The 14,819-nt window shown below is 42.4% G+C and overlaps 1 protein-coding gene across 3 annotated transcripts in view; it reads right to left on the minus strand.

The window, feature by feature from the left end:
* SH3KBP1 (SH3 domain containing kinase binding protein 1) overlaps nt 1–14,819 on the minus strand; it is a 334,904-nt gene that overhangs the window by 185,798 nt on the left and 134,287 nt on the right. For all 3 annotated transcript variants that reach the window (XM_047075975.1, XM_047075977.1, XM_047075976.1), the window contains one exon: nt 13,338–13,461. In XM_047075975.1, coding sequence (XP_046931931.1) covers nt 13,338–13,461 — 124 coding nt within the window. The remainder of the gene's footprint in view (nt 1–13,337; nt 13,462–14,819) is intronic.

Below are 14,819 nucleotides of genomic sequence, written 5' to 3' on the forward strand. Positions count from 1 at the left end.
GGGCTTAGTGTAAGATGGGAGTGAGTCTTTCGGTCCTTGTCTACGTATACAAACCGGAAAGCTCTATCCAAGCTAAGGAATTTTGGTTTCTATCAAATGTATTTGTTAAATAAAATACAACATTTTGTAATTTCCATTCATTCGCCTTCTGAAAGCGAGGGACCGATAAATACTATCAGTTCCCTCAATATTACAGCGGAACATTTTTCAATTAACAAGAGTGTTCCACAAAGAACTATTATAAATATTCAAAAGTTAAATTCTTCTGTGGATCAGTGATAAGAAAAAAAAATACAAGGGGAAAAAGATTCTATTTGCAAAAGCCAACAATAACCCCAATCTCTGTAGGAATGACATAAGGAGTAAGCAAGACTGCACAAATAAAACATTAACTGACACTTGACTAAACAGAGTGATGTCCTATTGTCACTGGGTCACTAGAATTAGCTGTCTAGAATTCAGAAGGGATATACATTTTAATTTGGTGATACAGTTGCAAGAACCGGCCCACCAGGATATCTGCAGAAGAGGAGGGGGGCACGGGGGAGAAGAGGCTTTCATTTATACACTATCATACATAAAGACATTTCATATGACACGATACAAGACTGTTAAACAAAAAAAGTTGCAAGAATGTCAGTTCTTTCTAAATCGATGTGCAATGTTAATGTAATTCAAATCCTAATGGAGTTTTTAACAACTGGGTAACATAATTTTAAAACAAACGAGAATAGCTAAAATAGCTTTGAAAATGACATGTGATAACAGGAAGGACAAAAGTCATATCATATACTAAAATGTCCTATAAAGCCACGATAGTTAACTACATTGGTACAAGAATGGTAAGACTAATTAATGGGACAGAAGTGAAAGTCCAGGAAAAATGCCTCATATATAATAACATATGATAAATGAGACATCACAGTTCACGGGGGAATGGGTGGATTATTCAATAAATGGTCCTGGAAAAGTGGCTATTTCAAAATAAAAATCAGTTTGCATGCTAACCACATACTATACATCAAAATACCACAGAGATTAAAAATCAGAAGTAAAAAATGAACCCAGTATAAAGAAGAAAAATTAGGTGAGAATTTACTCACGGAAATCATGAAAGAAATCAACACTCTCATCCCCGCAAAAAAGTACCATTTCTGTACATCAAAACCAGTTGTAAACAAAGTGAAAAACCAACAAACTGGGAAGCACAATTTGCCAGAAATGACCAAGGAATAATACGCTAATCAGTAAGAAAAAAAGAAAGACCTCGATGTGAGAGCAAAGAATACAAACAAATGACAGAAGGGAAAAAATGCTCAAGAACTCTGTTAATCAAAGAAATTCAAGCTTGAAACCCTAACAAGCACTCTTCCCACTCCTAGTGGTGATGTAAATTGGTGTGACCCTTCAAGAAATCAATTTCATAATAATGGCTTAAAGTCCCGTAAAATACATACACGCTTTTGTCCAGTAATTCCACATCTAAGAATCTTTCATAAAGAAATCATCAGGGCTGCGGAAAAGATTTATGAGCAAAAATAGCCAATGCAGAGTTACAATGGCAAGAAAAATTGGAACCCTAAATGGATTCTTTCCTTTCCAGGAAAGGCTCTCTCTATGAAGCACAGAATTCAGAATATAAGAGGTTTGCCTTTTGATTTACAGGGAATCTCATTTTTTTTCCCAAGAAATGAACAATAGAATGCCACAGTCAGTTCTCTACCCTTCTCAAATCGATTATCTAATATTTAGGTCATCCCAGCAAAACAGTGTCTTTTTGATCCCTCACACTCACTATCTCCTAGGCAACTGATTGAATGAAGAAAAATAGAAAGCGTCACTGAGAAACATATAATTTTTAAAGACTTGAATAAACGGAATGACACATCTTGTCCATCGGCTGGGAGGGGGTAGTGGTAGGGGATGTAAAAGGGAAAGATTCAAACAGACAGACAGACAGGCACAGCCAGACATTGCATTTTAACACCACTGTGTGGTAATCGTCAAAAAAAACCCCACCCCAGCTTTATTGAGATATAATTTACATGCCATACAAATTCACCCATTTTAACTGATTAAATAAATGGTTTTTCTATAGTCAGAGAGTCGTGCTACCATCACAACAGCCTAATTTTAGAACATCTCCATCACCCCAAACAGTAACTTCTTGTCCATCAGCAGTCACTTTCCATTCTCACACCCAGCTCTGGGCAAACACTAACCTATTTTCCATGTCCAGGGACTTGTCTCTTCTGGACACTTCACATAAATGGAATCACAAAATATGTGACCTTTAGTGTCTGGCTTCTTCAGTTTAGCATCGGGTCTTCAAGGCCCATCCATGCTCTGGCATGTATCGGTACTTATTTCCTTTTATTGCCAAATAACAGTCCACTATTTGTTCATCTTTTCAGCTGATGGACACTTGGGTTGTTTCCATTTCAAGGCCATTATAAGTCACGCTGCTATGAACATTAGTGCACACGTTTGTACGTAGCCATAGGTTTTCATTTCTCTTGGGTATAGAATGCTGGGTCACGTGGTAACTCCACACTCAACAGTTTGAGGAAAGGCCAGACCGTTTTCCAAATGAGCTACACCATTTTACATTCCCACCAGGAATGCATAAGTTGTTCACAGGATTCCTTCACAAGCTCTTTAATTTCTCTAAGATTGGCAGTGATGTCCCCCTTTTTTTTTTATTTTTTTTTAACATTTATTTATTTTTGAGACGAAGAGAGAGCATGAACAGGGGAGGGTCAGAGAAAGAGGGAGACACAGAATCTGAAACAGGCTCCAGGCTCTGAGCTGTCAGCACAGAGCCCGACGCGGGGCTTGAACCCGCGGACCGCGAGATCATGACCTGAGCCGAAGTTGGACGCTTAACCGACTGAGCCACCCAGGCGCCCCAGTGATGTCCCCTTTTTAATTCCTCCTTTGGTATTTGAAATCTGCTCTCCTTTCTACATTTATCAATTTGTTGACTACTTCAAGGAACCAATTTTTGATTTTAGTAATTTTCTGTATTATCTTCCTAGTCTCTATTTCACTTACTTCTAATCATTATTTTTTTCCTTCTTTCTGCTTGCTTCAAGTTTACTTTGCTGTTCCTTTTCTAGTTTCTTTTAATATTTTTTTAATTAAGTAAACTCTATGCCCAATGTGGCGCTGGAACTCATAACCCCGAGACCAAGAGTCACATGTTCCACCAACTGAGCCAGCCTGGTGCCTCTCTTTTCCTAGTTTCTTAAGGTAGAAAGTAAATTATTGACAATCCCACTTCTGGGCAGATATCCAAAGTTAATGAAATCACTTTCTCAAAGAGATATCTGCACCCCCATGTTCGGTGCAGCATTACTCACAATAGCCAATATATGGAAACAACCTAAGCGTCCATCAATGGATGAATGGATAAAGGAAATGTCTCTCTCTCTCTCTCTCTCTCTCTCTCGCTCTCTCTCTCTCTCTCTCTCTCTCACACACACACACACACACACACACACACACACACACACTGGAAATATGTTTTAGCCATAAAAAAAGGGAAATCCTGCCATTTGTGACATGAATGAACCCTTGAGGGCATTATGCTAAGTAAAATATGTTAGAGAAAGACAAATTTTATAGGTTCTCACAGCAACAACTAAAAAAAAAGGTAATTATGGGAGGTGAGGAACATGTTAATTAGCCTTAGTGTGGTAATCATTTTGCAATATATACAGGTATCAAATCATCACGCTCTACACCTTAAATCTACACAATATTATAATATCAATGATATCTCAGTGAAGCTGGGGGGAAAAAGGAAGGTTGGGGTATTGATTTGAAATCTGTTTTCTTTTTGATCATAGACATTTGCAGCTGTAATTTTACTCTAAGCGTTGCTTTAGCTGCACGCAGGCAATTTTTGGTGATTGTGTTTTCATTTTCATTCATTTCTAAATATTTCAAAATTTCCATTGGGGATTCTTCTTTGACCCACTGGTTATTTGGGAGTATGCTGCTTAATTTCCATATATTTGTGAATTTCCCAAATTTCCTTCAGTTGTTGACTTCTAATTTAATTCCACTGTGGTTGGAGAACATACTCTGCATGATTTTAATTCTTTGAAATTTACCGAGCCTTCTTTTATGGCCTACCATATGGTCTACCCCAGAGAATGCTCCACGTGCATCTGATCACTGATTGCTTCATGGAAACAACACTTCACTATGAGCGTCCATAAATCTGTAGTTTCTTCCCAACATCCTGGGGTCTTCCCAGCAGTTTACCACTCTTAGTAACAACTACTACTACATTCAGTAGTATTTCACTTTCTCACACCCTCTGCCCCAAGCTTTATTCTCTTTCCCCATTTTTATCCTGACAGTTTCCCTGAGGGAATTAACAAGCCTAGTCTCCTTATTTTACAGATGGGAAAATAGAGTATGAGACTTGCCTCAAGTCCCATGGAAACTCTGGGGGTGCAACAGAAGTGGGGGCTGGTGTCTGCCAACAGCCATTCTTCCTGCAACAAGGCCCTACTACCACTGAGCTTATTCAGGTCTCCAGAAAACTACAAACAGAACAAGCGGTTCAGTCCTCCTCCAAAGCGCTTCCTTGAGGGTACGTGCACGCGCACACGCACATGCACATCCACACATAGGAAGTTCTCTTTCCTTTCCTGGTGGGGGACAATGACAGTGGTCCACCTGGCACTGCAGCCGGGCCCACTGTCCGCCTGACCATGGGTTACGGAGGCCGGCCGGGTAATGCCCTCATTGTTCGGGGCACAACAGTCCCGGGGCCTCACAAGCACAAAAAGCCATGAATCCAAAGACTAAATTGAAGCTGCAGGTGGCACCAGGGGAACCAGGCCGTGACTAGAGATCAATAGGTGTAATTAGAAGAAACTGAGGAAGCTACAGAAGAAAAGGCTCCTTTACCAGGGCTTTCTACAAGTGAAGGCACTTGTTGTCCCAATACAATACCTCTAATTAATTACCTTTAATTAATCTACCAGCTCTCTACCCGGAACAACCTCTCTTTGGAAGAGAGAATCCCATGTGGGCCTTAGCAAAGTCCAGTCCCCCAGATCAGAGGGGTGTCCTCTCAGGTCCCCTGGGCAGAGGTTCCACGTCCTCCTTCCTGGCATGTCAACAGGAGAGTCCCTGCATCAGGCTGAAGGCTGGGACACTATCAGGGACCTCAGCCACCTCAGGAATTCTAGATTCCAGAGCTCTAAATGGCAGGCTAAGCGGATTTGCCTCACAGCCCCACAAGTGGGCTCATTATCTGAACTCGAAATGGCAGCCTCTTTCGCTAATAAGAGGAGAGAGTGAACGAAGCTCTTCTTTATGCCTCATCAGGGTTTTCATGTTGTCAAGGAGAGCTAAGATTCCCCGTCTTTCAATTGAAGCGGGTAGAGAAGGCAATGGGACTCTTCTGACTGTGTAGGACTACGGTTTCGTCTTCGTTATAGAATCTGCCCCTGGAATACCAGTTCCATCCTGACCCAAGTTCCAGGTAGAGCCAGCCCTGCGTCCCCTGGGTCAGCCCCCTCAGTCCACTTTTCCTGCCAAAGCCCAGCCCAGGCACTCTTCGACACAGGAACCCAAGAAACGATCAAAAGAAAAAAATCCCTTTCAGCTTGTCACTTGAAAACGTACCGAAAGGACTGGCTTTCAAGCTTTAGATTCAAGGAACGTTCTCCCAGCATCGCCCAACTTATGTTTTCACGGCTGGGGGCTTCAGAGGCTTCGTCAGTGTTTTTCACAGGGCCAGCATGGCCATCACCACTCACTTTAACATTCCCTGTGCAAGGTCGAATCTGAAGATGATCTCAGAGATGCTGAGAGAGGTCCTTGTCCTACATTTTCAAGTCCTGCACATCCTAAAGCAGAGTCCTAACTAGTATTCAGTAAAATGTGCTTTGATGATCAAAGATCAGCAGGTTTCCTTACCACAGGGCATCGGAGAGCCTGCAATATGCTAACAGGCCTGTCAGTCTCTAAGAGGGTGTTAGTGCACGCCGATGTGGCCCAAATGTACTTGTCTAGAGAGCCAATTTTCTCTCCCTTTTCGTCTCCTTATCTCTGTCTCTCCATTCCCCTTTTGCGCAGTATTTTGCAGGGCCATAATTCAGTGCAACACACATTGGGAAATGCTGGCCTGGTGTCATTCTGAGCATGCCACACATGTTACGTGGTCTCCTCTCTAGTAGGTGACAATATACAATAGTCCCCCTTTTAGAACATGCCATATACAGACACGCTTGGGCGCACCAAGGTCCAACTCAGAACTGGTGAAAATGAGCACTGTGTGCAATGTGGTTGCCCAGCGCTATCCTCGGGGCTGGGTGTGTTGTCCAGCATTCTGTACCAAGTGACCTTTAAACTCCTCTGCATGAGAAAAGTGCTGTCATCCCCAGTTATATGGACTCTCTGCTTTTATTTATTTTTTTTTAATTTTCTTAATGTTTATTTTTGAGAGAGAGAGAGAGAGAGAGAGAGTGTGTGTGTTGAGTGGGGGAAGGGGCGGAGAGAGAGGGAGACACAGAATCCGAAGCAGGCTCCAGGCTCTGAGCTGTCAGTACAGAGCCTGACGTAGGGCTCGAACTCACGGACTGTGAGATCATGACCTGAGCCAAAGTCGGACGCTCAACCGACTGAGCCACCCAGGCACCCCTCTCTGCTTTTAAAAAGTACCTAGGGCTTCAGGCCAGTAATATAAAAATCAAAGTAAGAAGTCAGATTTACAAGTGGGTTATGCATGATGCAGTGTTTGAAATTCCAAATGCTTTTTCTCATAGAAACAAAGTCATAAGTGGGGATTAAGTTCTCAGACTAACCCACAATGTAGCTAAAACACATCTGCAATGTCATCAACTAACAAAACACAAGATAATGAAAAAAGAAACATTTATATTTATCAAGAATACTTATGCTCCGTGGTATACCCAGAGGGGAGCAGGGCAGGGTGGGAGTAAGGGTGGGTGGCCCACGCCCAGGCGAGAAGGGGCTTCCTGTAGAGAACTGACAAATGATAATGAAGCCAACAAAGTCAGTTGGCTTTTTATTTAGCCGCCTGCTGACAACTGAAAACAACATCAGTCATAAAATATTGCTCCTTTGAGGAAAACTGGGCTCAACGAGAAGTAAAGAAGTAGTTAGGGGTACGTAGAGGGGTACGTAAGGAGGAGACTCTGGCTTACCTACAGGGATTTTAGTGTACTTCTTTATACTGTGTTCAAATTACTATCTACACCTAGAGTCATGACTACAGGAGTCCTTTTTTTTTTTTTTTTTTTTTAAATGCTTATCAACAATGATCCTGGTCAGCGGGGGTGTAACAGATGGGACAAGGATGGAGAAACGGATTCTATGAGTTCAATGAACAAAAATTAGAAGAGAAAAGAAATTAGAAGGGAACAAAGAGAAGCTATGGGTCTAAGATGGAAAAGCATGAATTGAGAACACTAAGTCAGAGGACCCACAGGCATTTCCTACCAGGAGAAAGACGTGGGCAGAAGAAGGCGTTTCCTAGGATAGCCACCAGGTGGAGCCACTACCACAAACCACTACTTGGCTCCTCCTCTGGTTGGACTTGGGTGGAAACCCAGCAGGAGTGCTGTAGAAGTCTAAATAATTATTCCATGGGACACTAATTCCTCTAGTGTTAACATCTTGGAACCAGGACACAGAGATTGAAAAGAGATAAATATAATACAAGAAAACTTCTTAAAACCAAGTTTGACAATGACCCACACATAAAAATGTATGGAAATATATGATGGCAACACCCACCCAAAATGGCATTTTCCACCCATTTCACCACCATCTCTCGGTCCAAGAGGCAGTAATACTCCGATAAGAAAGTGAACTGGGGCAACATGCTTTAACAGCAACTACTGGTCCCACAGAGCCAATAACACAGGCTCCCAGTAGAACCTGTCAGTAATGCAGCCAGGGATCAATTACTTTACAAGATCTCTTTATGGCCCTTTTACTATTAAACTTACAAGAATGAAGGCCCCCTGGGAAAAAAGATGATAAATGCACATACAGATACATTTACACAGATGTACGTATGTATTATTGATGTACGAATTCTATCCATCCAGGTTCACTGCCAGATGGCCAGCTTTATTTTCATCTCCCCACGGGAAAGTCCAGTCAGGTGATAGCCAAGAGCTTCCACATACAACAATAATGCCTTCTCTTACTTCTTACTCTTCCATCTGTCCATGAAAGGCAGCAATTTAGGTAAAGTCAGCAGGTGATTTGGAGAGTTGGAGAAAATCTGACCCAACATGCTGCATTTTCAGATTCCTAGCTAACCAGGATAATTCACATTTGTTGCTTCAAAAGGAAATTTGAAAGGAAAAACGTCTTATTTCTATAAACAAATTCTCAGGACTCGCATCTACCTTGAACAACAAAGCACTGGAAAACCAAAGGAGTTGACATTTCCTTTATTAAAGACACGCTTTCTCCATCCTTTGTTTACAGTTTCATTTCAAACAAAGAGCCCACAGCCTATCAAGAGAACCAGGCCACCGCCTCCGAGCCAACAGAGTTCCACGGCAGCAGGTGCATGTTCGTGCACACACACACACACTCACATCCTAACAGGCCAACAGATACCTCGAGAACGTTATTCCAAGTAGCCAAAGAAATGCCAAAGAAGTGAGAGCTCAAAACACATTTCCCCTTTAGTAGAGACAAGGGACGGAGGTCACTATGGACAGATATGTTTAGGGACTTGAATGACCAGGGCTGAAACTGGGAGGGGAAAAGAAAGATAAACATTAGGCACACTCTGGCTACAGCCAGCAGACCACAATGGAGAACCCTTCCGTGCGGCAAACACGGGGCCCGTGTTATGCCGAGGGGCATGTATGTATCGCCCATCCACACACAAAATGAATTCTGAAGAATTTCCGCATTAACTTTTAAAGCAACAGTGTGTCACCAGAGGCAGAGCAGCTGTTGGTCCCTCTGTTAAGGAAAACTTTTGAATTAAACCTGTCTGAAGGACTAAATACACGACAAATGAGCCCACAGAGTCATGTTCTACAATCCAAGTCATATCCACACAGCAATTCCCACAACAACCCTCCCGACCAGCTCAACTTGAATCTCATGTTGGAGCATCAGTGCTAGACCTGTTACAAATAACATCTTTTAAGACCATCAGATCTTTCGGCATTAATCCTTGGAAGGGGCAGTAAAATGCAAATGCACAACAAACCTTAAATAAAGATGGTAAAAGCAGTTTATCTTTCAGAAGGCAGATGCCAAAGGAGCAGAGCGACTTAAAAAGGTGATTATAAAAGACATTTTATATCAGGACAGCATAACAATAATAATAATAACAATAATAATAGCAAAGAATAAGTGTGCAAAATACAATAGAGACTTACCAAACACTGAATTCATGATAAACTGGAAATAGAAACAAGGACACATAAAGCCAACCAGAAACCCACGGAGTGGCTTCACATTCAGAATGACAGAAGTAAATAAGAGACATACCCCCAACTTGCCATATAAAAGATTTAAGAAATGCACACCACTTTCTTAACATTTCCCAAGTGATACAATAGACTGAACGTGCTTGCAGGCAGGACTGGCTGGGGTTTTTCTGGTCTTCCGATCTGCCCCAGCACCAAGCACAGGGCCAGGCGCACAGTATACAGGCGCTATTGAACTCTCATTAGCATCCATGTCAAAGTGGGGAGGGAGCAACACCCAGAATCCCGGGCAGCAGGAAGGGTCTGGGAGGGGCGGCTTCCCCATGAGGTCTGCTGATGATGCAAAAGTGAGACACTAGGTCCCTGAAATACAAGCTGGTCCTTACGAAGGCCAGGGCAGTATTGATCACAGCCTGGACACTTAACCTATCCCATGAATAAAGTGGGTTGGGAAACCCTTCTAAGGATGAAACCAACTGATTTTTTTTATTTCATTTTAATTCAAGTAGAAATGGACCAAGTCCTCTGTACTCATGTTCAAGTATGTATTGAATGTATTTGCTGTTAACTATTAAGATGTCCATTTTGTTCAGTTTTGCTTTTAAACTCAAGGATAGAATGCTTTTCATACATTTCTCCATACATCAATATTCCAATTTAGGAGGGCTCATCAGCCTTCCAAATGGGCTTAATGAGAGAAGAAACAAAAGAATAAATCATTCTCAGAAGGAAACAACCTTTTTGTGTCTGGTTCATGAGAATGTCATTTGGCTCCAAAAAAATTTTTCAGATTCTCAGGCTATAACTTGTCAACATTCTGGAGTCTGGGATAACTTCAGGATACACAACAGCCATGCTGCAAGTGTAAATGAAAACTGACTTCTTGCTCCCTGGGAAAAGCTTGTTTTAAAGGAAAAGCTCCTTCACTAGGACTCGGGTGAAGCCCAGAGAAGTGGCCAGGAGTGGGAGCAGACACAAATGCCCTAATTCCTGGAATGTATAGCTGACTGCTGTCAAGCCATCTGCAGGAAATGTTCTCTCTCTCTCTCTCTCTCTCTCTCTCTCTCTCTCTGTGTGTGTGTGTGTCTTTCTCAATTTCAGTCACATCTTTTTCTCAAATGAAAAGCACATGGAGTCATTCCAGTACCTCCCTAAATCACCTCTGCAGAAATGTGCAAAGGTTAAAGTTGAAAACTGAAACTAATTGGTCCCCAAACTGTTTCCATGGTCTGGCCCTTTCTCAAGGCGATTACTAGCTTTGTTCAAACCTAGGGTATCTCTTGACCTTATACAGGGGCCTAGGGAGGGTAAACTCATCCCACTCCGTGAGGTTCTACAATCCACTCCCCACTGCCACAAGGTGAGGCATGTCCCAAACCGCTGGCCACAACTGGGCAAACTTCTCCAGTGACATCTACCTCAAGTTCAGGACCCAACGAAATAGCTCAATTTCAAACTCATAACAGAAATAGATTTTGATCTTTCTTTATTAAAAGAAAAAGAACTTGTGTTAACTGTATTAAATTCTCACAGGGTCCAAGGCTGAATCACAAGGAGGACTCATATACTCTCAGAAGGATCCTATGTTAATGAAACAAAGCAGCCTGTTACTAAACTCTGAAAGCAACTTCCCTCCATAACAACAGCAAATGATAAAAACATCCAGAGATTTCTAGGGACAAAGCTTGGTAGAAACAAAGAGAAGGAGAAGACTTGGGTCATTTACAATAAGTCACAAAACTTGAAAAATCAGTCGGACGGAAGTGTTTACAAGTAACTAGAATCATCCCACAGATTTAGCCTCTGATCCTTGTTCTAAGGGGGGGAAAAAAAGTGGTTTTTCATTGATTTGGGATGGGGAAAAAATGTAGCTTTTGAGCTCAGCACAATGAACTATTTATCTGGCCTGACAAGGCCAATCAATCCACCCTGCTGTTTATTATAAGGAGTAGTAGGATACTGTTAGTATTGACGGGTGGGGGCAGGGCCAAACACGGCACTGGCCTCGGGTACACAATGCTTCTCTTCAACTGGGAATTTATGTTTGGCCCAGGTGACCCGGGGGTCAGTGTGAAGCCTGGGACAGAATGAAGATGGTATTTTGTGCATTTCGTATTTACAGAATGCCTCCATGTGCCCAAGTCTCAGATCCACTGGCAGATTCCTTATATAAAATACCCCAGCGTAAAAGGTTGGTCGTAATCCGGCTGCAGGCCTAAGGTGGAGACTTGAGAAAAAAACATCAGTCGGTAGACCACCCTTTTAATGCCTTTTGCGGGATCATGAAGAATTCCGCAGAGGACCTCAGAGGCCAGATTTTTAGATGTAAAAAGGCAATTATCTGAAAAGTTTTATTCTTTCTTTGATTTCAAGTTCTCAGGTAATTTTTACCAAACTCATCTGGATAATTACCTTAATTCTTTAACTTAATTAATTCCTTAGCTTGTTAAGTTAATTAATTACCTTAATTCTCTTATTCACTTTACGAAAGCAGGGCCGGCAGGAGAAGCCCGCCCGTCCTTGGCTCACGGACCCAGGGAGCGTGAGGAGGAACAGGAACGGCTCAGACCAGCGAGCGAGCTGTGGGAATGGAGAAAGACACACGGACTTCTGGCTCTCCGAAACTGACGAGGGCAGGCCTCAAGAGTTCTGGAACTTACGTGCAAGAATGCAGGAGGGGCTTTGGGGGATGGCTGCAGTTTTACAGCAAAAGTACGCTTAATTCTTAAAATGGGAAATCCCCTGCACTGGTACGATGGGCTTTAAAAAAAAAAAAAAGAAAGCAAACAAGAAAAGAAAGAAAATCCTATAGCTGCTAACCAGCGTGGGCCTGCAGCCAATGCTTCATCTGAATAATTCAAAAAAGCAAATGTAACCCAGGGCAGCTGGAGGGGGTAGAGGAAGAAGCAGGAAGGAAGAGAGACACAAAGCTAATGTCTCAAGCACTATGATCAATGGGCAGTTTATTGGACAAATTCTTATGCTGTCTAAATTTTATGAAAGATTAGCTGTTCTTCCCTGTGGTTATGTAAACTTGCCTTCTTTTTTCTTTTTAATGGAACTCTTGGCTAATACATTTCCTGCTCCTGCTTCCGACCAGCTATTTCTCTTTAAGGAAGTAATAAGCCCGTGAAAAGCCTGCAGCTGAAGGCTACCCTACCGTGGGCACGCTCAGTGTGAGCCCCGCTGGATGCACAGAGAGGGTTGGGTCAGGAAAAACCAAGGAAATCTTGTGCGACCACAGTAGAAGTGAGTCGAGTCCTCCCTGCAATCTTACATTCTCTCTCCTATCATTTCAAACAACAGTGTCACAAGGGAGGGATGTGGGAGAAAACAAAACCCCAAGGAGCTAATACCTGAAAACCTGCCTTGAGGTCTCAAAACAGGGAAACAAAATGGTTAACGTTCCCTTGGTTGGATGGATGTACGGGCTATATCTTTGCATGTACTGCCTGCGAAACCAGGAGAGACACACTCTATGTTTGGGAGCCCAGCAGGTAGAGAGAAAGACCCTGATAAAGCCTGCCCTTAAATTAAAAAGAGAACATGGCCAGACACTCACAGCTCAGCCTGCACCATAGCATTCTCTAAAGTCACCTTTCATCCATAAAAATAGATATGAGAGCGAAAGCTAAAGTCCTACCTAGGAAAATCATCATTTATGGATTTAGTCTACTTTCTCATTATAAAAAAAATTCTGTTAGTTCCCTTTATTATAGTTACATCATTACTCGCTCTGTGTGTGTGTCCAAATTTATACAAAAAAAACAAAAGGGCAAATGCCATTCAATGTTTCAGCAATTCCAAATTTGACACAGTTCACCCAGAAGTTTCCAGTTTGGGGTTGTGTGTGGGGAGGGGGCTTGTTCTTTGTTTCCATACCTCTCTTATTGGTTCTTAGAATTGTTTCGGAAGACAGCAAAACATTTCCACCAGATACTTCGTGCATGGGTTTTTCTGGAGCTTTGCTGGAGAGAGGGTCTTTCTTCATCTCTTTCTTTATTTCCTGTGAAGATAAAAGGAAAATAAGATAGTTTTTTGAAATTTGAAAATGGCTCTTTGATTATTTTAAGCTTCAGCTTTCTGGAAATGAACTATGATGACCTCAACTCAATATAACATGAGCCTTGAAGAGTACCATTTCCTCTATTGCTGTAGCTCGTTTTCCTTACATTTATTACCGAAGCACCTACTCCGACAAAGGAAAACAATGTCCAGTGTGGTGACATGACCTTATGTGACTATGGCCATTCCAAGTGACCACAAAGAGAGTGAGTGATACTAAAGGCCACTACTCAGCTCTAAGCGACAGCCTGTCCTAGTTTTTGAACAATGACAAGCTTTAGGCAAGCTAAAAGCCTTCTGGTTTCTATCCTTCCCAACAAGGGTTTAGAGAAATATATTCCAAATCACCGTTGTCTGACAATTATGCTAAACCCAAAAGAAGATGATTTAAGTTCATTTACAGTCAGCAAGTTCCTCTGGCTTTCCTTAACTCTTGACAAAGAAAAATGTAAGATGACAAACAGAAATAAAGACTATCAGTCCAGGCCAGGGGTCAGCAAACTACAGCCCACCACATGGTTTTGTAAGGAAAGTTTCATTACAGCACAACCACCTACATCCATTGAGGTATTTTCTAGGGCTACTAGAAAATGATGGCAGAGCGGAGTATTTGGAATGGACATCAAAGCCTAAAATACTTGGCCCTTTAGGGAAAAGTTTGCTCTCGGGGGTCTCTTATCCAAGATCCATTAAGATACAGAATTTAAAAACCTGATGGCTGATAGAATTATTTCAAATTAGTCTAATAATTTACATCATTATTTTTGAAAGCATCAATACCTTGAAATGATAGTAACTCACAAACTGCAAGTCTGGAGTGGAGGGTTTCTGGGCTTGTCTGAGCCCATGATCACGCTGACTTGAGCAAAAGTGAAAGCTATGAGGCTAGACCCAGAGTGTGGCTGAGTGGCAGGAAGGGCTCAAGGATGAGACATGTGTTCTTTAGGAAGAACATGGGGCAAGAAATGTGGATGGGCTCCTTCTATGGAATGAACATGAAGACGGTAAATTAGGTAGGGGGCTGAGATTCAGCCTGGGTAGAGGGCAGAGGCACAAAGAAAGAAAAAAAGCTTGTTAAAACACAGCCACTGCCGGCAGCTTCCTACACACCTGAGTGTTAGTTACCATATCCAATTCCCCAGTTGCTGGCTCAGTTCACAGCAGCCTCACCCTCCCTCCCCTCACCAGGGCCCCACCGGAAACCAGTAACTGCAGCTGTCGCTTTGGTGGGTTGAGAGTTTCAGCCGGTGTTCTAGGCCAAGCCAGCACAAAGCTGTGTGCACGCGTGTGTACATACAC

Source organism: Lynx rufus, unplaced genomic scaffold, assembly GCF_022079265.1.
Source record: "Lynx rufus isolate CCGP_SWC_20201006 ecotype Redwood Valley unplaced genomic scaffold, mLynRuf1.p SCAF_14, whole genome shotgun sequence".
NCBI lineage: Eukaryota > Metazoa > Chordata > Mammalia > Carnivora > Felidae > Lynx > Lynx rufus.